Below are 27006 nucleotides of genomic sequence, written 5' to 3'. Positions count from 1 at the left end.
AAAATAACCCTAAACATTACAAACTGTGTACAGATTCAGAAGCAGAACTTCATGTACATCTTGCCCTAATCCCATATTAACTGAAACATTTATACAGATCACTTCAGCAAAGGAAGTTAGCAAATGGGGAAAAAAAGGATGGGGAGGGTGAAATTTGGAACACATGAAGGAAAAGCTACTTAAAATATTGACTTTAACTCGTAGTGTAATAAATTAGGCAGAATCAGCACACTAAGATGTAGCCATCGGACTGGATCTCTTATTCATATTTGTTGTTGCCAGTTAGCTATCCCGAGTCATTGGACATGGAGGAAATTAGCTTTTTACTTCTAATATGTGCTAACTCAATAATCCAAATTTAAGATTTCCATTACAAAGCAGAAAACTAGGACAAAGTACCATAAAAAGTTAAACCAGTCCAATAGTACACACAACTGTCTAATTCCCATCACATAGACAAACCATTTGGATGCAGTCATTAAGTGCTCTGCTTTTTCCTAGCAGAATATTGCTTTTTGAAAATTAGGAAGGCATCCAGCTGCGAACCAGCTGTTCCTGGCTTCTGCAGACTAGGCCGTTGCAGTTGATTATGCTGCTGTTCCTGTTGGAGTCACTGGCTCTAACCACTGTTGTTGAACCTCCTTAAAGTGCAATAAAATATCTTTATGGGCTGTAAAAGTTTTGGCACCACTTGTAAAAAAAAAAAAATTAAAGGCAGGGTATAACATTTTATAGTACAGTCCCTTTCAGTTTCCACTTTTTGATGACTGGGTTGATCTGAGCCTAATATTGGCTTGTCGGTGGGGAATTGTCCAAAAGACTACTATCCCAGACTCTGCATTCCTTGCCAGCTTCCAAATCAGCAAATGTAGCTGCTCTCTCAGGGCATAAGTTTCCATCCTCAGCTGGAGTGGGCCGTCTGCCAGTTGCATCAGATCCTGGTGCTCCCTCTGTACATGAATCTCTCTCTCTAGAAGGCCCAGCCACCTTGCCAAATGTGTTAAAATGTTATGTTCATGCCCTATATCTCTTCTGGCATTGCTGTCCTAAGGGCTGTATCCTCCAGTTAATTTGTTTTTTTGTCAACACTTTAGCCTCAAGTGTGGCTGCCCTTTCCAGAACACCTTAGTTTAGTAGCTCTAATAAAACAAGAGCTTCTGAGTGACAGAGGAATAGCATCCACTTCAAATTAAGTAAGGTCTCGTACATAATCATCTTCAGCTTTGTTGTCAACTTTCTGGAAGTTGCTTTGAATCTCCTATAGGCAGTATTTTAAAGGGCTGAAGACCTCTTTGTCGCTCCAGTTGCACAGCCTCTATCAGTCCATTCTCTGAGCAGAAAGCATGACCATGTAATCAGTGAGCAGCAATGGAGCACTGAATCCGCTTGGATATCTTTTTTCTTTTCTTCACAGAGAAAGAGATTAAACACTGTAATAAGTGAATAGTAGCCTAAACTTTTAAAGGAATTGAGGCAACAGCAAGATGAAATTCTTATTGATGAGGTGGAGTGTAGAGGAAGAGCCCTTCTTGTACTTACGCCAACACACCATTGGCTCCATAATCCCATATGGAAAGGAGTAACAATGAATGGGAATTGAACTTTCCACATCATAAATAAGTTGTCTATCTCGCCTTCGTTCTTGCTGGTTTGGATCGGAGCCGATCCTCAGCTCCGACTCTGCCATCTTCAATAGCTCGAGAGCTGTTTACTGGCTCGAGGCTACCCCTTATGCCATGATGCCTAGCGATAGCTACCCAGATCTCGTTTGCCGCTTCAGCTGCGAGGTGTCGTTTTTCTGGCTCAGGCTCGTATAAGTTTTTTGTATAACTTTCTTACTCTAGAATTCAACACTTTTAGTGTTTTATTATTAACGTTAGTCTTGTTTTGTGATAGTTAGTGTTTACTTGTAGTATCCCTTATTTTCCTTGTAGAACTCCTTTAACTTAGAGTTCTCCCCCGCCCCTCCCCCCTACCTCTTCTTGTCAGGTTAGCCGTTTAAGTTAGAGGCTTTCTTTCTACCTTTCTCTCATAGGCTAGCCGTTTAAGTTAGAGGCTTTCCTATTTAAAAAAAAAAAAAAAAATCTTTAGCTATAGTCTTATAGTAGAGTGTGTTTTTTGTGTAGACTGTATATGTCAAAGGAATCCAAGGTTTCTGGGTTCAAGAAGTGTGACTCATGCTGTCAGAAAATGGCTTTGACAGATGGGCACACTTCTTACGTCTATTGTTTAGGCGCTGTGCACCTGCAGGGCTCTTATTCTATATGCCATGCCTTTAGTCCAAGAGTCCTGCAGGAACGTAAGAATAAGCTTATTCTTAGGGGTCTTTTAAAACCCCAGGATTCACCGGCCAAGAGCTCTCAGCCTGTGAAATCCCCTAAACTCACCAAACTGTCAGCTCCAAGTTCGGAGTAGTCTTCGGTTCAGGTTTACCTTCCACTTCGGTTCTGTCTGGCACCGACAAGACTATTTCCCCGTCTGCTCCATCAAAGACTTGGGAGCCGCCGCGGAGCCACAAGAGGCTGAGGTCCCCTTCACTAGAATCGGTCCACTCAGCTCCTCTGTCTTCTTTACTTCAGAGCGAGCGTAGTTACCGATCCTCTCACTCCTCTCGATCCTCTAGGCTGTCTGATCACAATGTGGAGAGAGTGGTCAGTAGGTTGCTAAAGTCGCAGGCACTTGCCAAGATGTTGTCCAGCCCTCCTCAACAGGTGTCTGCTCCATCCATTTCTCTTGATGTTCCTCCTCCGACTCCAATGAGTTCAGAGCCGGAGTTCATTGGGGTTCGAGTAGTGGAACCGTCGGCTCCGATAACTCTATCTCCATCGGTTCCGATCCCCTCTGTGGTGCCGTCCATCGAGGGATGTGGGCACCGGGGCTCCCTAGTCTGCTCCGAGGGGGAGAGTGGCATTAGATCCTTGACCAACCCCGTTCTCCCTCTCGAAGCTTCGGCGCAGGTAAACTTGGCTCCTACATCGGTCTCTGAGCCGTCTCCCTCGGTGCGGAGACAGATTCCTATTTCCTCAGAACCGGAGCTTTCTCTGCATCAAGGCAGGGACGCCTTCGATGTCATGAGGAGTGTGTTGGCCACTGAGTCAGCTCCACTATCAGCCTCACCGGCTCCGTCCCTTGTAGTGCTTGTGCCGACCTCTGCTCATCCTCCACGCCCCAAGTGTAGGGAACCGATGCTCCAGGACACCCCATTGGGTGTTTCCTCTTCTTCTAAGGCCTCCCCTGATCATTCAGAGGAGCCCCCGCGTAAGAAGTGCAAGAGGAAGCACATTGACTCCCCTGAGTCTGTCACTTCTGATACAGACTTAGATGATTCAGAAGGGTCCCCGAGATCCCCCTCTGAAGATGTTTCCTTTTTGGACATCCTAGAAATGCTTAAGCAGAGGGGGAACTGGAATCCCCTAGCCCCTACCGAGGATGAGTCTGTAATTCTGGATGCTTTCGGTTCCCGATCTTCCACCTCCTGGGTTTCTTTGCCTTTCGATCCACTTATGGCAGTGGTGGCTCGAAAGGCTTGGTCAGCTCCGGATACAGTGGAACCAACTCCGAGGAGACCTGGTAAATTCATCACAGCACCCCAGAATAAGCAATTCCTTACTAAAGGTATTACTGTTGATGCCTTGGTGGTAGCAGCTGCCACCAAAAAAGAGTTAGTGGAGACCTCTTCGTCTGTCCATCCTCCTAACAAGGAGTCTAGGACGATGGACAGATATGGGAAGTGAATGTTCGCTTCAGCGACCTTCTCTGAGGTTACTGAACTATTTTGTCATTTTACCCGGCTTCAGAGGGATCCTCTTAAAGAGCTCGGAGATACCCTTCAAGATCTATCAGCTGAGGGAGCTCAAGCTAAAGTAGCTTCCCAGCTGGCGACGCTTAATTCTGTAGTTAACTCCTCCATGAGGCTCATTTCCTATGCAGCCGATGGTGCGAGTAGAGCCGCAGGTACGGGTGTGGCCCTTAGGAGGCATGCATGGATGCAGCTGTGTAACTTTGCGGAACCCTTTCGAGCTTCCTTCACCAACACCCCCTTTGGTTCCTTTCTTTTTGGACCACAGGTGAAAGACACTTTGACTAGGTGTGAGCAAGAAGGCAAAACTCTCTGCTGTGGGAGTCAGTTTTTCCACTCCCTCTAAACCTTACCCCAAAGGTCAGTAGAGTGGCAAGATGTGGTTCTGAAAATCCCAGGGATCCTTGCCTGACACACGTAGCGATTTTTCCTCCAGAGGCAGAGGGGGAAACAATAACAGATGCTACCCTCTTGGCAGAGGGGGGTCCGCAGAACCAGGGCAACAGAGAATCTTTCTCTGATGAGCCCTTTCAGCATCCCTGAAGGGTTGCCCGGCTGCTCACCTCTGGAGGCAGTCGGGGGAAGACTTTCACTGTACCCAAAAGCCTGGCAAAATTGAATGCAAGACAGATTGGGTATGGTCTATTATATCAGGAGGTTACAAAATTCCCTTCCATCAACCCCTTTACCGTCCCGTCAAAGAAACCCCTTCCAGATGTTCCACCCAATCTGAAGGACCAAGCAGTAATAGAAGTTTCAAAACTGCTAGAAAAAGTCATCCAGGAAGTCCCGGCAGACCAGCACGGATCCGGAACTTTCTCAAGGTTCTTTTTGGTACCAAAAAAGACAGGGGACTGAAGACCGATTCTGGATCTCAGCAGACTAAACAGGTCTGTACTAAGAAAGTTTCGGATGGTCACGCTACAGTCCATTCTACCCTTTCCTGGGTCAGGACAATTGGATGTGCTCGATAGATCTTCAGGACGCGTACTACCATATCACGATAGACAGGCGCTCCAGGAGATTTCTTCACTTCCGGCTGGGAGCCAGTCATTATCCGTTCAGATCTGTGCCCTTTGGTCTCAACACAGCCCCCAGGGTGTTCACCAAATGTATGGCAGTGGTCACGGTGCACCTGAGACGTCAAGTATTCCAGGTGTTTCCATGTCTAGACGACTGGCTCCTCACTGCTACTACCAGGCATCAACTCGTACAAGCCAGGGACTACACAATCACAATCTGCTTCCAGCTAGGCATTACAATAAACTTCGAAAAATCTACCTTGTTGCCCTGTCAATCTATCACTTACATAGGAGCAGACTTAGACACAAGGAACATGTTTGCAAGGCTACCGCTAGAAAGCGTGTCTACAATTCATCAGCAAGTACAGATTCTACTGCAGAGCAAAAGGATCCAAGTCAGGTTCATCCTTCAAACTGTGGGTTCCATGGCAGCAGCCATTCTTCTAATCCCACTGGCCCGCTTTCATATGAGGATCCTTCAGTGGCTTCTGTTCACACAGTGGTCTTTCCAAGAGCTGCCCATGTCTCACATGATCCTGATTACAGAAGCATGCAAAAGGCACCTTTCATGGTGGCTGGTCTCCCCACTAGTAACTCAGGGCAGACCCTTCACTCAGCCCCCTCCTGTGACCACAGATGCCTCCCTGATAGGGTGGGGGGGGGCATTATCTGGGCAGGACAGTCCAAGGCACTTGGCAACCTCACGAGTACCATCTGCACATAAACGTCCTAGAAATGAGAGCTGTGCTCCTAGCATTGCAAGCCCTTCAGGACTCTTCCTTCCGGGACCATTGCAATTGAAACAGACAATATTTCTGTGGTGTGGTACATCAACAAGCAGGGCGGAACCAGATCCTACCCCCTGTGTCGAGAAGCACTCAGACTGTGGCAGTGGGCGATTTCTTCCCAACTTTTTCTGATTGAAACGCACATCCCTGGGAGGTCCAACGTCATAGCGGACAGGCCCAGCAGAGCTATCCTCATGCCTCAGAAGTGGTCTCTGAATCAGGAAGTTGCGGAGCTTGTCTTCTGCAAATGGGGAGAGCCTTGCTGCGATCTTTTTGCCACCCCCTTCAACAGCAAATGCAGCAACTACTTCTCCCTTCTTCCGCTTCCAGGTCACAAACCCAGAGATGCTCTAGTCCACAATTGGCCTCAGGGACTTCTTTATGCCTTTACTCCGTTTCCCCTGATACCGAAACTCCTACAGAAAGCAATATCGTTGGGTTGCAAAATGATCCTCATTGCCCCCTACTGGCCTCAACAGATATGGTTCTCGTGCCTGCACCATTACCTTCTCGATCAGCCTTGGACTCTGGACCCGATTCCAGATCTACTGATTCATCAGTCAGGCGGGTTGCATCAATCCCTCCAAACTCTCCAGCTCACAGTTTGGTTGCTCCACTTCCAACCTTAGCCAGGATTCCCAGCATTTCCCCGGCTGTACGTGAGATTATTGTCTCCTCTCAAGTCCACAACCAGGAAAACTTGTTCTAGTAAATGGAAACGTTTTTCTTGTTGGGCAGAGGCTAGGAACGTAGATCCCTTTTCAGCCTCAGTCCATGAAATTCTGAAATTCCTAGCGCAACTTTTTTCATTCCAGGTCTGCTTCTGCTATGATCAGGGTTCAATTAGCGGCCATTTCTAACTTTCATGTTGGGTTGTCAAATTCTAACATTATGTCTCATAAGCTCTGCAAAGCTTTTTTGAGAGGGACGACTCTCCTTAGGCCTCCAGTGAGAGATCCCCCTCCTCCTTGGGACCTTAATTTGGTCCTAACTTCCTTAATTCTGCCCCCTTTTGAACCAGCAGCATCCAACTCCATTAAGTTTTTATCTTGGAAGACACTCTTTCTGGTAGCTATTACTTCAGCCAGACTAGTCTCCGAACTTCAGGCACTATGTGTTCGTCCTCCATACTTGGTTTTTCATAAGTACAGGGTTGCTCTGAGGACTAATCCTTCCTTCTTTCCTTCCTAAAGTCTGCTCAGAAAATAATTTAAACCAATCTATAGACCTTCCTGTGTTTTTCCCTAATCACACCAACAAGGCAGGGTAAAAATTACACCAATTGGACGTTCATAGACAATTGCGTTTCTACCTGCACAGAACTAAGAAAATAAGGAAGTCGGACCAGCTATTCCTTTCTTATGCCTTAGACAAACAAGGTCTCCCAGTTTTCAAGGTGACCTTATCTAGATGGTTGTCTCGTACTATTACTTTTATTTATCAGTTAAGGAACAAAGAGATGTCCTTCAAGGATGCATCTGCAGTCATAACATATGGGTTGTCCTGCCTCAGGCAGCCCTTCGTTCGGCCGGATTCCAAAGTCTGGGTCTGGCCTCGGCTGATGTCGCACTTTCCCGGCGCCAGAGCTCCTGGGATATAAAGCCATCAGCCGACGCCATTTTCCTCAGTCTTTCTTGCCGCGCGGTGCCCGAAGCAGAAGCTGTTCGCAAGTGCCGGTCGGTCAGATCCAGAAATTTCAGCTACCGAAGACTTCGAAAAAAGCTAAGTACCCCGTTGGGGACACTTTCTTGCCTCAGCCGATGTCAAAGTAAATAATTGTTTAACTTGTGGGAAACAAATACCTCATAAGGATTTCCATTCTTACTGCCTTCCTTGCTTAGGCCCAGACCACGACGTATCAGCTTGTTTAGCCTGTGCCTCCTTCAACCGACGGACTCTTAGACGTCGGTCGGAGTTTGCAGAAGAATTTTTCGGATCCGCTTTTGCATATAAAATGCCGTCTGAGACTCCGACTATGTATTTGGCCAAAAAACGCAGGGAAAAGGACCGACGCCCGCGGTTTCGGCTGAAACCACGGCTAGGCCTACCGCGAGTGTCTCTGTTTCGGCTGAAACAGAGCCCTCGGTTCTTACTATGACAGAAACCATACCTCCGACAACCGAGGCCAGAGAGGCCCCGGCTGAGTCGGCTTCAGAAATCCCTACCGAAGCTAGCGCTCAAGATTTGTCCGACACCATTCCATTGGACATTTCTACACCTGCACGTGGGGCAGCTAGGCCCCCAGCTTCTGTGTCTATTAAGGCCTTCTCCAGGGCTAAAGCTGCCAAACAAAGGCTTTACCTGTCGAATCTACTTCTCAGAGGCCTTCCTCAAGCTCTCAGATTCTCAGTCTTGCTGAGGACCTTATCTCCTTGATTTAGGGGTTCCCAATCTCACCCAGACAGGGCCTCCCAACCTCCACCAGACAAAAGGCCTAGGACTGAACCTGTCTCCTCTGATTACTCCACGGATGGATCTGATTTGTCAGACCATCAGGAAGGGGCCTATTCTCCTTATGAGTATTCAGATGCTGAAGACTCTATCCCTTCGGCCTCCCCTCCTGAAGAATTTTCCTTTGGGGAGACCTTGCACTGTATGAGGGAACACTTTCAATGGCAGGGATAGGATTTTTCTGATTCTAGAAAAAGACTAAGGACCTTTCTACATTTGCCCCAGCATAGGCCCTTAGCCATACCACCAGTGCTAACTGTAATTGATGATGTGTATAATGATGTTAGTTCTGCACCTGATTCTGTCCCTCCGGCCCCTGCCAAACCTGACAGATACTACAGGGTCCCGGATTCTCACTTCCACCTGTATAAAGCCCATGCTGCAGACCCAGAAACTATTTCACAGGGCCCAAAAGATGTTGCAGTTGCCACTGCCAAAAATCCCCTACCCTCTGAAAGAGAGTCTAGAGCATTAGAGAGATGGGGTAAAAAGGTTTATACATCTGCTACTCTTTCTGCCAGGGCATTAAACTGTCAATTCCATATGATACAGTACCAAGAATATTTGTTAGATCAGCTGAATAAGAAGCTTTCTTCTCCTGAACCTTTAGATCATAAATCCCTTCAGGATTTGGTACACAACTCTCAGCAGGTCAATAATCATTTCTTAAAATGTGGCTATGATGCACTGGAGGCTTCATTTAGATCAGCTATGACTGGGGCAGTAATTCGTAGGCATGCCTGGCTAAAAGAGCAATCCCTGCCAGACCATGTCAAGGCTAAGCTCCTAGATGCTCCAATGGAGAAACAAAGTTTATTTGGCTCCCCTGCACAGGAGATTCTAAAGAAAGTGGAAGAAAAAGCAAAATCTGTGCAAACAGTAAAGGAATTTCTACAGGTCCAACCTCCGAGGTTCAGCAGAAACTGGCCTTCCAAGAATTGGTCCTTTCCAGACACCTCCAGAGCACAAAGGGCAGGAATAGACGCCCGAGGCAGAGGTCAATCAAAGGGTGCCTATAGGGGCCGTCAGTGGCAGCCTGCCAACCAGAGGAGTAGTGCCACAGCTGCAACTACAACCACTAGCACAGGACAGACACAATGACTTGACTCTGATTTCGCCTACCAGGGAACAACTGGAAGCTCCCTTGGGCAGAAAGCTGGCTTTATTCTCAAGAAACTGGCATTGCATTACAAAGGACACATGGACATTGCAAACAATAGACAAAGGATACAGGTTTCACTTCCACACTTTACCAAAAAGGAGCGGAATGCCAAACCTACCACCAAATCGGAAGCCAGAGGCTTTAATACAAATCAAAAATTTACTTCAGATGAAAGCGATAGAAAGGGTACTATCTATGGAACAAGGCCAAGGATTTTACTCCAGACTATTCCTTGTACCAAGAAAAGAAAACCAATGGAGGCCTATTCTCGACTTGTCCGCACTGAACACATATCTCATTGTACCAAAATTCAAAATGCTGACCCTACAGCAACTTCTTTCCATGTTGGGCAAGGAGTCTTGGCTGGTGACTCTAGATCTCAAGGAGGCATACCTGCACGTCCCTATCCGACCAGATTGCAGAAGACACCTCAGATTTCTTGCAGGATCAGAGCATGATCAATTCTCAGCATTGCCCTTTGGCTTATCTACTGCACCCAGAGTATTCACGAAATGCCTGGCATCAGTAATTGCACATTGCAGACTTCAGGGAGTTCAAATCTACCCATACCTGGACGACTGCCTAATACAAGCGGACAACAAGACAAAATTGATAAAGGATTTGGCCTATATCATACACCTGCTACAGGCCTTGGGATACACAGTCAACATCCAAAAGTCAAGACTAGTGCCATCCCAAAGGATAACCTTCTTGGGTGCGGATCTGGACACATTAACTCAGATGGCTTTTCTCACAGAAGAAAAACAAAAACAACTTCCAGATTATTTCATGACTTTGACAAGACAAACTCAGCTTACTGCAAGGAAAGTCCTGCAGGCCCTGGGTTTCATGGCATCATGCATAATCTTGATCCCACATGCCAGGCTGCATATGAGAAAATTACAATGCTACCTAAGGAATGTATGGTCTCAACACAGACACAGTCTAGAAACCATGATACCAATCATTCCATGCCTTCAAAAGGAATTCCTGTGGTGGGCTCAGGCCTGCCAGTCCAACAGAGGGTTGCCTTTCAAGAAACCAAAACCAAGGCAGACCATCACCACGGACGCCTCAGACCTAGGATGGGGAGCACACATGGATGACAAATGTATCCAAGGCCTATGGCCTCAAGGACAGCTAAACTTGCACATAAACCAAAAGGAGATGCTGGCAGTGAAGCATGCAATCGAGGCATTCAGACCATTCCTCCAGCAAGAACATCTGCTGATAAGGACAGACAAAACCACGGTCATGTGGTACATAAACAAACAGGGAGGCACGCATTCCTACCCTCTATGCCGGATGGCAATGGATCTGTGGAACCTAGGCCTGAATCTCAATATCCAGCTGCAGGCCATATTTGTACCAGGAAAAGAGAATTCACTAGCAGACAGCTTAAGCAGGACTACCACGGATGCTCACGAATGGATGCTGCATCCAGACATCTTCAAACTCATAACAAAGAAATGGGGATTGCAAGAGATAGATCTGTTCGCCTCCCCTCTCAACCACCAACTGAAGAAATTCTGCTCAAGGACATACCACCCACAAGCCTGGAGGGTGGACTCTCTCTCTTTCATCTGGAATGCCCTAATAGTGTATGCATTCCCACCTCTCCCATTGATGTACAAGGTTCTACTGAAGATCAGGGAGGAACAGCCAAAGGTGATACTAATAGCTCCGGACTGGCCAAGACAACACTGGTATCCGCTACTGAAAAGCATGTCTCAGGCGAACTCATGGCCTCTACCACTATGTCCTCTTCTTCTAACGCAGAACAATTTCAAGACCCTGCATCCAAACTTGAAAACTCTGCAACTAACTGCCTGGAAAATTGCTTAAAACCAAACCAAACTGTCTTATCTCAGAGGGTCAAGGACATTATCCTGGAGGCTCGCAGACCCTCCACAAGGAAGACATACTCAGCTAAATGGAAGAGATTCCTCATTTGGAGCACATCAAAGGGCACAGATGTCTCAGTGGCAAACCTAGCACACATCCTAGAATACTTAGCAGAATTGTTCCACAATGGCCTGTCTTACTCTTCCATTAAGATTCATGCTTCAGCAATATCTGCAGAATACAATATGGATCCTCCTATCTTCTCTCACCCTCTACTCAGACAATTTTTGAGAGGGATCAAAATGTTAAACCTCCAAGGAGACCCCTCTACCTGCATGGGATCTCAATTTCGTGCTGGAAAATTGACTCTACCTCCTTTTGAACCAGCAGCATCAGCAGACTTACAATTTTTATCTTGGAAAACTGCATTCCTTCTGGCAATCACTTCAGCAAGAAGAGTATCCGAACTACAGGCATTAATGGCAGTGCAGCCTTTTCTTATTTTTCACCAGGATAGAGTGTCCCTGAGAACCAATCCTACTTTCATGCCAAAGGTAGTATCCAGGGTATCCTTGAACCAAGCCATTCATTTGCCTACGTTCTTCCCTAACCCACAGAACAAAGGAAAAAAACTCTTGCACACCTTGGATATACACAGACAGCTACGCTACTATCTGGACAGAACTAAAACCAGCAGAAAAACTGACCAACTTTTTGTAGCCTATGCAACTGGGGTGCAAGGAAAAGCAATTTCCAAGCAGACAATTTCAAAATGGATAGGAAATTGCATTCGCTTTTGCTACTCTTTTCATGGAAAGACAGCTCCTGAAAATATCAGGCCTCATTCCACAAGGGCCACAGCCACCACTACAGCTTTCCTACGAGGGGTGGCTACCAAGGACATTTTAGAAGCTGCTACTTGGAGCTCCGTGCATACATTTGCCAAGCATTATAATCTACCTTTATATTCTAGATCCCGAGCAGGCTTTGCAACTGCAGTTTTACAGGAGATCTTAACTACACCTTCCTTATCTTAGTACCTCCTCCCCCAGTTTGGCTATGGTATTCTACCCATATGTTATGACTGCAGATGCATCCTTGAAGGACATAGTACAGTTTTGTACCTACCATAAATGTAGATGTCCGATAGGTATGCATCTGCAGTCAGGATTACCCACCCTCCTTCCCCTCTGTGGTATTCCTAGGGTGCTTACCCCTCTTTCAGCTAACTGGGGGAATCTATTATGGTGTATTTGTTTGTTTGTATATATGTATATATTTTTCTTTGCTACTGTTTGGAACTTTCTACATTTATCCAAATTTAGCCTTCCTAGAGGGCACCTGGCATCTGGGGCAAGAAACACTGAGGAAAATGGCGTTGGCTGATGCCTTTATACCCTAGAAGCTCTGACGTCGGGGAAAGTGCGATATCAGCCGAGGCCAGACCCAGACTTTGGAATCCGGCCGACCGAAGGGCTGCCTGAGGCAGGACAACCCATATGTTATGACTGCAGATGCATACCTATTGGACATCTACATTTATGGTAGGTACAAAACTGTACTTTACCTATCAAACCGAAAGGTTATTCTACTAGGGCCTTGGCCACCTCTGTAGCCTTCCAGTCTAGGATGCCCATGGATTCTATCTGTGCAGCTGCTACGTGGGCAAATCCTCATACCTTTATTTCTCATTACAAGCTGGATATGGTTTCCAGGAGTAGAGCTGACTTTGGTTCCACTGTTCTGAAGAGTCTGTTCCAATGAGCCACTCAGGATATTAGGTGATAGGAACGCTGTCCCAACCAGCAAGAACGAAGGCGAGATAGACAAGTTAACATAAAGAAGTTATGTACCTACCATAACGTTCCATGTTAGTTGTCTTCATCTCGCCTTCTTTCTTGCGTCCCACCCTCCGTCCCCCTATCCTATTGGACTGAGAGGAGTTCTTATTTCACTTGGCTGGGTGTTCTCTGGTTTGTTTCCTCTACTGAATTAGAGAATGTGGCAGGTATAGTCAACCTGTTTGTTTTGGACTAGATTTTTTTCTCTTGCTATGTCTGGAGTTAGCTGTTTCAAATGAGATCTGGGTAGCTATCGCTAAGCATCATGGGATAAGGGGTAGCCTCAAGCCAGTAAACAGCTATTGAAGATGGCAAAGTCTGAGCAGAATATTGGCTCCAATCCCAACCAGCAAGAAAAAAGGCTAGATGAAGACTACTAACATGGAACGTTATGGTAGGTACATAACTTCTTTATCTACCTGATCAACTGAAAAAAACCCTCAGAAGTTAATAGGTTCAATTCTTTGTGTCTTGTGGAAAGACACAGTATTGTGATATTGTATCCGTGTCCACAGTTCTGTACTTGTTTGAAGACACCGTACCTGTGTCCACAGTACTCTACTTGCTTAAAGACAAGTGTCTCCTTTGTTCTCCCCCACCAACCTGAGAGCTGTACAAAATCTCTTGACTGTACCCCCCCCCCACTGACATAAAATGGTGATTAAGCTTCTGTGCTACCAGAGCCAATGAACAGACTCTGTTTGTACATCAAGTATATTGCTACTGTTGAGGAGGTGGAATCAGCAAGCAGTATGTTGGTGTTGCTTGCTTTTGGCTAGTAGTATAGTATGTGCTTTTTACTAAGTGATCATATCCCTGTAGCCGGCAGCTTTGTTTTTATTGCTGTGTATCAACTTGTAACGCCCTTTTTTGAATGTAGTATAATGGAAGACCTCCTTATGAACAGGTTGTAGGAATTGAGTACTTCAGCCTGTCTTTGGAAGCCTTTTGTTGACTACTCTTTGTATGCAGGCATGTGAATGCAGTCTAAACACATTTAAATGTCCAGGGAAACACTTCTGCCATTTGTTTTGTGAATACCTGTCTTAACGGTAAGTGAGACGTGCAATACTGTGAACATTTCTGTATCTCCCCAGTATGTGCTTTCAGTAGCAGCTGCTTGTTTGCGTTTGTTTTCCTTATGCACTTCACAAGTAAATTTATGTTCTTATGTCTTTACAGCTCAGATCGCCTTATGGAAGAGACTATAAGGTAAGAACAAGTTAATTGTTTATTTTCAGAATCTTTGTGTAACACAGAAGACCCTCTCTAATGGATCTTTGCTTGAGTTCATCTTTTCACCCAGTCAGTGTTCTGCAAAATACTGAAAGGTTTACACACTGCGTGGCACCTGATCTTCAGGGAAAGTCATTGTAACTGTAAATCGTAATACTTGGTTTTACATAATGTGCATGCTATTCCTTCCAGGGCAGAGTTTACATTTAGCTCTGCCGTTATCCTGAGAAAGGCCTATGGTGGTCTCGCATTAACTTTCCATGGAACCTTGTTTGGTATAAGAATCACTGATGTGGCCCAGCCACCTTGCTACAAGCCTTCTCCATTTCTTGGCTGTTTGTCTCAGATTCATTTCATGAGTTGGCATTTGAAGTAGCTTTATCTGCGTAGTAGTTCACTCCTCAGCCATTAATTTTCTTTGAAACACTTAATAAAATGCTAAACTGCAGTTGTGGTTTACTTTTGTTGCCCTTTGTATTACCACAGATAATTCCGCTGCTTTCATTATTTTATTTCACCCCCTCATTTTAAGGTGTGTAATGAGGTGTTTTTCAGAAGGTAGGAGAGAGAGGATAAGGTAGACAAGAAAGGTGAATTGGCAAAAGCAGTACAGTTATGTACAGAGCAGAAAAGCTCATCTCTTTGGTATAATTGTCTTTTGAAAAATATTCTAGTTTATTAGATAAATATGTTAAAAATATACTATCTACTACCTTAACAGTCAACACCTTCAGGTGTTAACTCACGTTTTCATATTAAACTTATTTTTTAGATCATATTAAAGAAAATTTAGTCTTTTTGAGCAATACAGAAAAAAAGTCCTTGCTATAGTGGATAGAAAGCAAGCTTACTCAATGAAGTATGCATATGATGCTGTAGTTGCTTTGTTATGCATAGATACATTGAGGGTAGTCTAGAAATTTGTTACAGTTAAAGCAGAGCCTGAAAATGTCAGATCTAAGCTGCTGAATAGTCAAATGCTACAAGATTTCTTACTTGATTAACCAGTTGATGACACTGCTAATTTACAAAAGAAATGTAAACCAAGATGTTTTTCAAATCATTTACAGTTGAATTGGTGTTAACTCTTTGGGCTTGTGTTGCAAAAGGACTGGTGTCTGTCCCAGCTTTCAGAGCATTACACCCCTTCCCTCTCAGCCAGGTGGACATCTGCCACATGGATGTCAGGATGTTTGTTTGCTCCATTTTCATTCTTCTTGTTAGAGAAAGGAAGACCCCTAGCCAGTGCAAGTACTAAGCATTATCAGTATTAAAGTTTGGCATAGCTTCCTTGTTAAGAGACTCCATGTTCTTTGCATATTTACTGTGTAGGGTTTTAGCATGCCAGTTATTGCTAGTTTGTTGTAGGTTGCTAGCTGATGGGTGTCATGTGAGATGTCAATACATAAAGTGGGTAAGTGAATTTCTTCTGCCAAACAGATTCCACGCCAAGACTTTTATAGTTAGTGTTTTATTCTGTTTGGTCCCAGAATTGTAATGTTGTCTTTTGTTCATATTGTGCAAAAGTTCAGTCAGAAGAGGATCAGAAGGAGAGCAAAAAATCTCGAAGACTACCTAAATCAGAATGCATACCGTGCTAGGGCTTCTTCGGTGTCTGCCACATTGTCTACAAGTGTCCCGCCTAAAACAACACATTAAGGAACACTGGAGTGGGGATGACTACATACAGATAAAGTACCAAGGCCACCTTACCTTGAGAGCATTCAGGTTTGTGAGGCACTCTTGCAACCTATGTCCCAGATGCCTACTTGGACCAAAGCCTCTGGTGATGTCCCTTTCTGGGATGCCACATTACCACGTCTCAGTAATGCATACACTGATATTGTTCTAAATGCAGACATACCGTACGTCAGCCATTTATTGTTAAAGACCCCTGTTGTTGAATAGACCCACTGTAATGTCATCCAGTTGGGGATTGAAGGTGTTTATTGGGCTGGAATGTTCCTTAGATGAACATACCGTTAAAAAAGAATAAAAGGTGGAGGGGGCAGAATGAAGGAAGTTAAAGCTTTGAGCAGTATTATGAAGCCCTTATGTAGACTTTTGCAAAACCAGTTGGACTGTTAATCATTTTAGCCCAGGGTGATGCATTCTGGATCCCTGCAGATTGAGAATAGTAGTGGAGTTGAATGTAGTTACCTTTTCCTTGTAATTAGGCATCATTCTAGGTGAAGGAGGATTTCACTTGGAACCAGTGTCTTGCCCTTAGCTGAAGCTAATGTGCTAAGCTTCACTATATCCTTCTACATGGTCATGTGGGGTTTCATGACAGGTCTTTTACCGCATGGAGCGCAATTGTTTCCTAGTTGTATTTGCTGTGGGAGGGGGTATTTAGTGCTCTTAAGTCCGTTGTCTCGGCTCCTGTCCAGCCTAATAGTAACTAATAACTGGGATGTTTCCAGTAGCTGAATAATACCTACCAGACTTGGAATGATTTGCTCTTGGTGATAATAGTGTTGATGTGGAGGTTTCTGGAGTAGGTGTAATAGGAGATTCACACCAATGCCTAATCTTGTGTTCTAGGAGGCTTGGGTAGAGACTTTTTTTTGGCAGCATCTGCATCCAGTAGTTTTGTACTGTTATAATATTGCCGTATTTGCAGAGGTGGGGGTGTGACAAGGATGTATACTGCAAGTAGGTGGACTGAGAAGAGGGATGCCTTCAGATTTGAGTATTATACCTCTTACAGAAGCTATCTCCTGTGTTAAGTAATAGTTTGTTAGTGAGCATGAGGCCGTTTTAACATTACCTTTGGACACCAAGTGATAGAAGGCTGCAATGAAAAGTGATCAGATTTGCTGCTATTGTCTGATGTCCAGTGCTGATGTGTGTAAAAAGGTCTCCCTTGGAAGTAAAAGGAACTTACAGATGTGATAGTTTGGGGGAACTAGGGATGTACCTTTGTAATAATTCCATTTGGAGGAGTAATAACGCTGAAGTGATGGACATACCCGCTCAAAAACATTGCTGTCCAAGGCAAACCAGACTTGCTTCCAACAGTGCCATTTTCCTATCCAATAGTGGCTGTGTGCGGCTCAGCAGAGTTTTTGGCCCAGAACAGACTCACATCTGGTACCTGCTGAATGAACATGATGAAACAGCTTCTGGAAACAGGTTGATAGCCAAAAACGTAATTTATTCACTTAAAGACAATAAATATGAAGCGCTTTTCGTTTGATCAGTGATACAAACTTCATCAAATACAAATTCACTTACTCTCCAGTACTATTTAAATTAAAATCAAAAGTCATGTGATACTAATCATTTAAATAATTTATTGCTTAATTGATTCTTAAAAAGCTGATTGTAAAAAAAACAGGTTGTAAAAAACAATCACACACATCCTTTTAATATAAAATGGCCAAAGACAACTACCGTAGACTACCATAGGATGTACAATAAATGTAAAATTACAACTACCTATATATAATGTATGTGGTTATTTGTCCTGTTCATCTCAATTTCCGTTGACACTTCGTCTGATCTGGTTACATTTCTTAACTTAAGGAAACATAAAATGGAACAGCTTTCATTTAAACCAGGGTACATACAAGCATTGGTTTGTAGAATCCATAATAATTCTAGTTTTTCTAATAAAATATTGGAAGGACCCCCTCTCAAATCTGTATGCACTCGATCTGTTACCTTGATTGATTTTATTAATACATTACAGGTGTTCATATATACGTTCTTTCAGTTTTCGTTCAGGTTTTCCAATATAAAAAGTGGGGCAGGACTGACACTGAGCTAAGTACACCAATAGTTTGGAGTTAATTATATTTCTTGTTTAAATGATGTGTTCTGAACTTGAAATGTATTACCTGTCTCAATATGCTTACAGTAGTTACACATTTCACATTTAAACATTTAAGTTAAGCCCCATCCTGAAAATAACTGTTGGGTGTTCACATATTTTCTTTGAAATTTCTCTCTCTGAACTAATTAAAGTCGAAGTTTTCTGTGTATTCCTTCTGATTTCCCCTGCTTGTAAAATGAAATTAATGTCTTTTGGCTTTTCCCGGTTAGGGGTCGCCACAGTGGAACTTTGGTCCGCTAAGGATTGGCAGTGGATTTTTACAGTGCCGAGTTGCCAGCCTGACACCCAACCTTCAACGAAGGCATACCCATTCACACACGCACCTACCTGCATGTCGTTAAACGTCACTCGACCGCGGGGAGGACATGCAGACTCCACACACAAGGTGCTCCAGCCGAGAATCGAACGGGAGAACCTCTTGCTGTGAGGCAACAATGCTAACCGCTGCACAACCACGGCCCCCTGCTTGTAAACTGAAAGTAGTGATAAAACTGATGTCAGTAAAAATACCATTATTGTTCTTTTCAAAACCACTATCTAGACAATTAACATTGGGTAATTTGGGTCCAATAAAGGATGTGGGCATGTTATCAGACGTTACCCTAGTGAGTCCTATCCTTAAAATTGGTTGATATATTCCTGAATTCATTTTGTTTTGAACTTCTTTAATCAGTTCTACTATAAGTCCACTTAGGTAGCCTCTTTTTAAAAACATAGATTTCAAGTTTTCTCACTCATCCTCAAAATCATTTCCTAAAGATACCATTCTTGCTGCCCTTACCAGATGTTCATCGTGTTACACTGCTGCAGTCATTACACTTGGGTTATCCTGCCGTCAGGCGGTCCCGCAGTCGGCCTGAGTTCCAAAGTCTTGGTCCAGTGTTGGTTGCTGTCACTTCTTCCCTGACGTCAGTGCGCCAGGGGTGTACAAGATGCATCCGATGCCATTTTCTTCAGTCTTTCTTTCCGCGTGGTGCCCGAAGCAGAAGCAGTTGGCAAGTGCCGGTCGGCCGACTCCTGATATTTTCGAAGTCGAATTTCAGATCCGAAGTCTTCAATAAAGCTAAGTACCCTGTTGGGGAAACTTTTTCCATGCCTCAGACCGATGTCAGAAAAAGTTAATTGTATTTCTTGTGGGAAGAAAATACCTTATAAGGACTTCCACTCTTACTATATTCCATGCCTAGGCCCTGATCACGACGTCACTAGTCGGTTTTGTGCTAGAGTTAAACGCACTATAAAAAGACGTTTTGATTTTGCTTTGCACTACTTTGGCCGAAGGTTCAATTATACGATGCCGTCAGATCAGCCGATGACCTAAATACCGAAAAAATGCAAAGACAAGGATAAAAACAGGCATCTGAGGTCCAAAACCGCCGACAAAACCTCTTCTAGGCCAGTCGCCGGTTCTCAGTGAGGTGCTTTCACAGCCCCTGACACCCACTACCTCAGAGCCACAGGCCGCTTCAGACTCCCACGTGGAGACATCGAGGCCTCTGGAAACTCAAGGTATTGGGCCTACGGAAACTAATCCCTCAGATGGGTCTGGAGCCGCTGAGCAGGCATCGGCATCTGAGGGTGTTTTCAGACCTTCACAACTTACTATTAAAACAGCCAAGATAAAGGTACCATTAAAGACAAAGAAACAAGTACAGCATTCTCCTGGACAGTCCTCCATGCCTAAGAAACAGATGCTTAAAATGACTGAAGAGCTCATTACTCTAATCAGGGGTTCCCATCCCCTCCTGAGAAAAAGCCTAGGCAGGATACAGACTATGACTCCTCTGATCAGGTTTCCATTTCCTCTGATTCCTCTTCAGACCAGGGATACTCTCTACCCCCCTATGAGGACTCTGATGCTGAAGAATCGTTCCCTTCAGCCTCTTCTCCTGAGGATTATTCTTTTGGAGAAACTTTGCATACCATGAGGGAGCATTTCCATTGGGAAAGCCAGGATTACTGAGAATCCAAGGAAAGGCTCAGGGATTTCCTCTTATTGCCTCAACACACGCCCCTGGCTATTCCACTAGTGCTAGATATTGTGGATGATGTGTTCTCTGAATCCAGTTTATCTCCAGACTCTTTGCCCCCTACTCCAGCCAAGCCAGATAGGTATTATAGAGTCCCTGACTCTCACATGTTTCTTTACAAAAACCCTTCTGCTGATCCAGAAACTATTTCCCAGGGTCCAAAAGGGGTTAAGGCTTCCATTGCAAAAAATCCAGTACCCTCGGACAGAGATTCCAGAGCTTTGGATAGATAGGGGAAGAAAGTATACACTTCTGCAACTTTAGCAGTAAGAGCTTTAAATTGCCAGTTTCACATGCTTAAGTACCAACAATATTGAATGGCTCAGTTAAAACAGAAAATGCTTGCAAGCTCAGAAGCTCCTGATTGTAAAGAAATGCAGGATTTATTGCATGCAGTTGAACAGGTAGGAAAACATACCCTGCAATGTGGTTTTGATTCTTTAGAGGCCTCTTGTAGAGCCGCTGTTCCAGGTTCTGTGATTCGAAGACATGCTTGGTTAAAAGAACAAAGTTTACCTGATCATGTTAAGGCAAAATTATTGGATGCTCCTTTACAGTATGATACTTTCTTTGATTTTAAAGCAGAAGAGGTGTTAAAGAAAATGGAGGATAAAGCTAAATCTATGTAAACAGTCAAGGATTTCTTACAGGTACAGCTACCTCGGTTTAGCAGAAATTGGCCAACTAGGAATTGGTCCTTTCTAGTATCAGACAGGCCACAGAGAGGCAGATACAGACACCCAAGAGGCAGATCTCAACCCCAAGGCTCAAACAGATGACGACAGTGGGGCACCTCAACCCCAAAAGGTGGTGAGGACAAGTCTCAACCTTACAGGAAACAGTCACAATGACTTTCCCCTTCGTACGCCAAACACGTCCCTTTTGGAAGCCCCCTTAGGGGGAAAACTAGCACTTTTTTCTCAAAACTGGCAAACAATCACCCAGGGCAAATGGGTCCTGAATATTGTGTCTCAAGGTTACAGATTCCACTTTCATACTTTACCAAGGCTAAAAGGAATGCCAGACCTGCCACAAAATCAATGGGCAGAGGCACAAAAAAAAATTTCAGCCCTCATGGACATGAGAGCTATTCAAAAAGTAATACAACAGGAACAAGGACAAGGATTTTATTCAAGACTCTTCCTGGTCCCCAGAAAGGACAAGGCCTGGAGGCCCATACTAGACCTTTCAATTCTGAATACTTACCTGGATATTCTGAAATTCAAAATGTTGACATTACAGCAGCTTCTACCCATGCTGGGCAGAAAGGCTTGGCTTGTTACTCTGGACCTCAAAGAGGCATACCTGCATGTCCCTGTCAGACAAAATTGCAGAAGATACCTCAGATTCAAAGATGGTACAATGCGCTACCAATTCTCTGCACTGCCCTTTGGCTTATCTACTGCGCCCAGGGTCTTCACAAAGTGCCTGGCACCAGTAATTGCAGTTTGCAGACAAAAAGGAATTCAAATATATCCATACCTGGACGACTGCCTCATTCAAGCAGAGACAAAGGACATTCTTCTACAGCATATGGCGTTTTTAAAAAGGTTGCTAATTTCTCTAGGGTACACAGTAAACGAAAATAAGTCAAAACTAGTGCCCTCGCAACAGATTATATTCCTGGGTGCCAGCTTAAATACAACAGCCCAGATGGCTTACCTCACGCCAGACAAACAAGTTCAACTAACTCAATATTTTCAATTGCTGGCAAGAAAGTCCCATCTCCCTGCAAGAAAAATTCTGCAGGCCGTGGGATTCATGGCATCCTGCATACTACTAATACCATATGCCAGACTGCATATGAGGAAATTACAATGGTACCTGAAAAGTGTTTGGACTCAACACTCTCACAGTTTAGAAGCAGTAATACCAATGATTCCCTGCCTACAACAGGAGTTTCGATGGTGGGCACAGGCATGTCACCTAAACAAGGGTCAGCCTTTTACCCAACCCACAGCCAGGCAAACTCTAACAGATGCTTCGGATTACGCCTGGGGAGCACACATGGCAGGAAAATGCATTCAGGGCAAGTGGACCACAGACCAGATGCATCTTCACATCAATCAAAAAGAGATGTTGGCTGTTCAAAATGCCCTAACAGCTTTCAAGGACCTTCTACATCCAGGACAATTACTACTAAAGACAGACAACACCACGGTAATGTGGTACATAAGCAAGGGGGCACTCATTCTTATCCCCTATGCAGGCAAGCCATGACCTTGTGGAACACAGCTCTAGCGTATCAAGTCCACCTGCAAGCACAATTCCTGCCAGGAAAGAAAAATACTCTGGCAGACGATCCAAGCAGAAATATCATCGATCCTCACGAATGGAAATTGAATCCACAAATCTTCAGCATGGTAAAGCAAAAGTGGGGATGCCCAGACATGCATCTTTTTGCCTCCCCACAGAATTGCCAACTACAAAAATTCTACACAAGGACTTACCACAAACGAGCATGGAAAGTGGATGCTCTTCTGTTCAGCTGGAAAAACCTAAAAGTTTATGCCTTCCCGCCACTGCCTCTCCTTTCAAAGGTACTCCTAAAAGCCAGACAAGAAAAACCACAGATGATCCTGATTGCTCCAGACTGGCCACACCAGCACTGGTACCCTATTTTAAGGAACTTGGCTCAAGGCCCACCATGGATTTTGCCTGACATTCCACACCTTCTGACTCAACAAAACAATCAGATCCTGCATGGTCAGCTCAAAACCCTAAACCTGGCTGCATGGTAGATACATTAGTCAAACAGGCAACACCTCTCTCTAAAGCTGTTGTGGATGTCATTTTTTAGGCCAGGAGGCCTAGCACCAGAAAAGCTTACTCAGAAAAATGGAAGAGATTCTGCGCCTGGAACCAGGCTCAAAGCCTTGACCCTCTTGTTCCAAACATTCCTCAGATTTTACAATACTTAACTGCGATGCTGGACAGAGGCCTGTCCTTCTCATCAATTAAGATCCACGCCTCTGCCATTTCAGCACATTACAACACGGATCCTCCTTTATTCTCTCATCCCTTGCTAAAGCAGTACCTCAGAGGGGCTAAAAACATAAGACTGCCCCAGAGAGTACCAACACCAACTTGGGACCTCAATTTCATTTTGGAAAAACTGACCCTGCCACCTTTTGAGCCAGCCAGTACAGCCAATCTAAAATTTTTATCATGGAAAACAGCTCTGCTCCTGGCAGTAACTTCAGCACAAAGAGTCTCAGCTACAGGCATTAATGGCAGTGGAACCTTTTATAATTTTCCATCAGGACAGGGTGTCTTTAAGGGCAAACCCTACCTTTATGCCAAAGGTGGTATCTAGTGTGGCTCTTAACCAAACCATCTATTTGCCAACTTTTTATCCAAACCCCCAGAATAAAGGGGAGAAACTTCTGCATTCTTTGGACATGCACAGGCAGCTACGCCTGTACTTGGATAAAACAAAAGCTTTCAGGAAAACTGAGCAACTGTTTGTAGCATATGCTGCAGGATCACAGGGCAAGGCCATCTCAAAGCAGACTATATCCAAATGGATAGGACACTGTATTCGGTACTGCTACACACAGCATGGAAAATCAGTCCCAAGTAACATTAGGCCACATTTCACCAGGGCAACAGCCACTTCAACAGCCTTTCTCAGGAGTACCTACCAAGGAAATTTTGGAGGCTGCAACTTGGAGTTCAGTGCACACCTTTAATCAAGCATTACCATCTGCCTCTTTACTCTAAATCCAGAGCAGGATTTGCCACTGCAGTTCTGCAGGGCCTCATAGCCAATCCTAACTATATAGACCAGCCACCCAACCTCAGCTTTGGGATTCTACCAAAGTGTAATGACTGTAGCAGTGTAACACTATGAACATAGTATAGTTTTGTATCTACCATAAATGTAGATGTTAGAGTGTTCACACTGCTGCAGTCCAGGTTACCCTCCCTCCATCCCCTCTGAACTAGCTGGACTTATCTATACCTTTCTATCCTATACAATCTTTGGGGTGTATTTGCTGGTAACTGAAGGTATTGTTTTTATTGTGTATTTTTGATTAACAATATGTATTGCCTACTTACCTGGGGGCACCTGACATCTGGGGCAAGAAAAACTGAAGAAAATGGCGTCAGATGCAGCTTATATACCCCTGGCGCACTGACGTCAGGGAAGAAGTGACAGCAACTGATGCCGGACCAAGACTTTGGAACTCAGGCCGACTGCTGGGACCACCTGACGGCAGGATAACCCAAGTGTAATGACTGCAGCAGTGTGAACACTCGAACATCTACATTTATGGTAGGTATAAAACTGTACTTTGTCCTTTGACAACTGATTTTTTCTGTTGGTATGGGTGGGAGCTAGTAAAGTGCAAGAAGGTATTTGAATGTTTTTTCTTTGAATCTTTGCTCTATAACATGACAAAAGTTCTGTCCTTTGTTAGGTCTACATCTAAATATGCTATAGATTCGGTGTCAGATTTGCTAGTGAAAAACAAAAGTTCGGTTGTGGTGTTCAAATATTGGGTTAACGTATCAGCGGCTTCAAGATTTCCTTTTTAAGTGATAAAAATGTAATCCTAAAGTCAGGTGTAATATTGTATTTGGGTTCTGACGTTAATGTTGAAAATATGTCCATTTTCTCAATGGGCTAACACCATGTTTGCAAAGCTTGCACCACAGAGAGAGCCTGTTGCTACCCCGATTTTCTGGTGATAAATTTAATTATCAAATGAGACAAAACTGTAAGACAAAATGATGGCCAATACTTCTTGAGTATCGAGTCCACTACCTTAGCACTTGCATAAGTTATGGAATGTCTTGCATCAACTAATAGACGCGTTGGGTGTTGTCAATACTGTCATGCAATTTAGGTAACCCAAATACCTTGGGTGTTCTTGGGTATAATGTGGCAATATAATTAAATGTGTGAACATCTATCGTGGACTGAATAAAACATATCCTTGAAATGTGAATTCATAAGCCTACAAGCTGCGTTCAGCTCATTCACACTTATTTTTTCATATGTAGGACTAATTAATAATGCTTTCATCTTGGTGTTGTAATTATTAATGTCCATGACTACAAGTCTACCCCCATTGTCCGGTTTCACTACTCTGATGGGTAGGTGTCTGTAAGTCATTCAAAATTAATTCATTCCTGTTCACATTTTCCTTCAAGTTGTTATTGTTTAACATTCGCATATCTAGTTCACACATTTCTCAAACAACATTAATGTAGGATGAGTGTGGTGGGTTGTAAATACAAGGAATTTTCAAGTTTGCAGTTATATACCCTGAATTACCTAGTAATATAGTTAAATTCAATTTCCTGATAAAACATTTCAAGTCTAGTAGAGTGTTCGCTATATCCATATGATGTGCAGGCACAAATAACCCTTTAGACATTAATTCAATCCATTCTTTTTCAATCATCATGTTTGTATAATTATATATTTTAAAGTCTGCTTCTCTATTTAGTAAAATGTGACATGGTATATTATTTGAACAATTTTCATTTTCATTGTCATTTACATTGTCAGACATTACTTTTTCTGTCTGTTCTTGCCCCTGGTGTTGAATAAATACTGGCTGCTGATTTTTCCCCGAGTTGTAGTTCTGGTTCCTTGTCAGACATTACCTTTTCTGTCTGGCCTTGCCCCTGGTGTTGTATGTATGCTAGTTGTTGTTTTTTCCCGGATTGTGGTTTTGGTTCCTTGGGGCTTGAAACTTTGGGCAGGAAGACATTACTTTTTCTGCATAGGAGCCTTTGTAGTTATTATTTGAAGCAGTATTTGTTTTAATGTTGTTGACTTGTGTAGTGTAGGGCTCATTCCTTGCACCTCTGCTCATCGATGGTATAGGTGGTGACTTCGCCTCTTGGGATATACTATTGTCAACCTGTTCAGTGTCTGTCTATTCCTGTTCCACGTCTGTGAACCCGGTGGATTCGGGCATGCGGTTTTATTCAGATAGTTTGATCGCGTTTCAGCTTTTTCAGTTTGGTGTCTCTCATTTTTTTTAATCTGCTTGTTAAATACTGATGAAAATCCTTTTGTAGTCGTACTGGTACCGGACAAAATCAATGTCGGACTTGATGGTACTGTCCAACACTGTGATTTGGTTTGATAAATTGTCCACAGTATTTTTATAGTGTTTTGACATCAAATTTAGAAGTTCAATTCCATGTTTATTAAAGAGATCAATCAATTCTTCATGAAAAACAGATCCCGTTTCTAAACGAGTTGGAAATTGCCAAGATCTCAACCACTTTGGGACAATGTTTTTGGTACATTCAGTGAAGCAGGCAATTTCCAATTGGAGTTTTTTGCATTTCAAAAGTTTGTAATCCAAAGTTTTTAAATTTATGATATTACTGAGACTTCCTCCAGCCGGTTAAACCTGGAGTTAGTATATAAAGTAAGGGGGTGTGGGGGGCACAGTCCCCCACATTGGGGGTGTGGAGTAGCCCCCCACATAGTTTGGGTATATATTGTCTTCTAAAAAGTTATTCATTGGAGTTGTAAGTATCCATGTATATGGTTTAAAATGTATAAAATAGGTGGATAGCTGTGCCCCCCCCCCCCCTTACTATGTATACTAACTCCAGGATCGCACTACAATGGGAAAAAGGGTATATATCTTTCAACAAAATGAGTTTCAGTGAAATGTGCTTTCAGTGAAGTGAAGTAGACCTATATATATATATATATATATATATATATATATATATATATATATATATATATATATATATATAGACACACACACACACACAGACACACACTGTGTGTGCGTGTGTATATATACAGTGGATATAAAAAGTTTACACACCCCTGTTAAAATGCCAGGTTTTTGTGATATAAAAAATGAGACTACAATAAATCATTTCAAAACTTTTCCCACCTTTAATGTGACCTATAACCTGTACAATTCAATTGAAAAACAAACAACTCTGTTAGGGGAAAAAAAATAAAAAACATACAATACGCTGGTTGCATAAGTTTGCACACCCT

The 27006-nt window shown here is 43.6% G+C and overlaps 1 protein-coding gene across 1 annotated transcript in view; it reads left to right on the top strand.

The window, feature by feature from the left end:
• GOSR1 (golgi SNAP receptor complex member 1) overlaps positions 1-27006 on the top strand; it is a gene marked incomplete at its 3' end in the record, with an annotated part of 465216 nt that overhangs the window by 364346 nt on the left and 73864 nt on the right. The window contains 1 exon segment of the mRNA XM_044054478.1: positions 14091-14120. Within this exon segment, the coding sequence (XP_043910413.1) occupies positions 14091-14120 (30 nt within the window).

Source organism: Protopterus annectens, chromosome 13.part0 (genome assembly GCF_019279795.1).
Source record: "Protopterus annectens isolate FY-2018-M chromosome 13.part0, PAN1.0, whole genome shotgun sequence".
In the NCBI taxonomy this organism is placed as follows: domain Eukaryota; kingdom Metazoa; phylum Chordata; order Ceratodontiformes; family Protopteridae; genus Protopterus; species Protopterus annectens.
The sequence above is the reverse complement of the archived record's forward strand: the minus strand, read 5'-3'. Positions and strand labels throughout refer to the sequence as shown.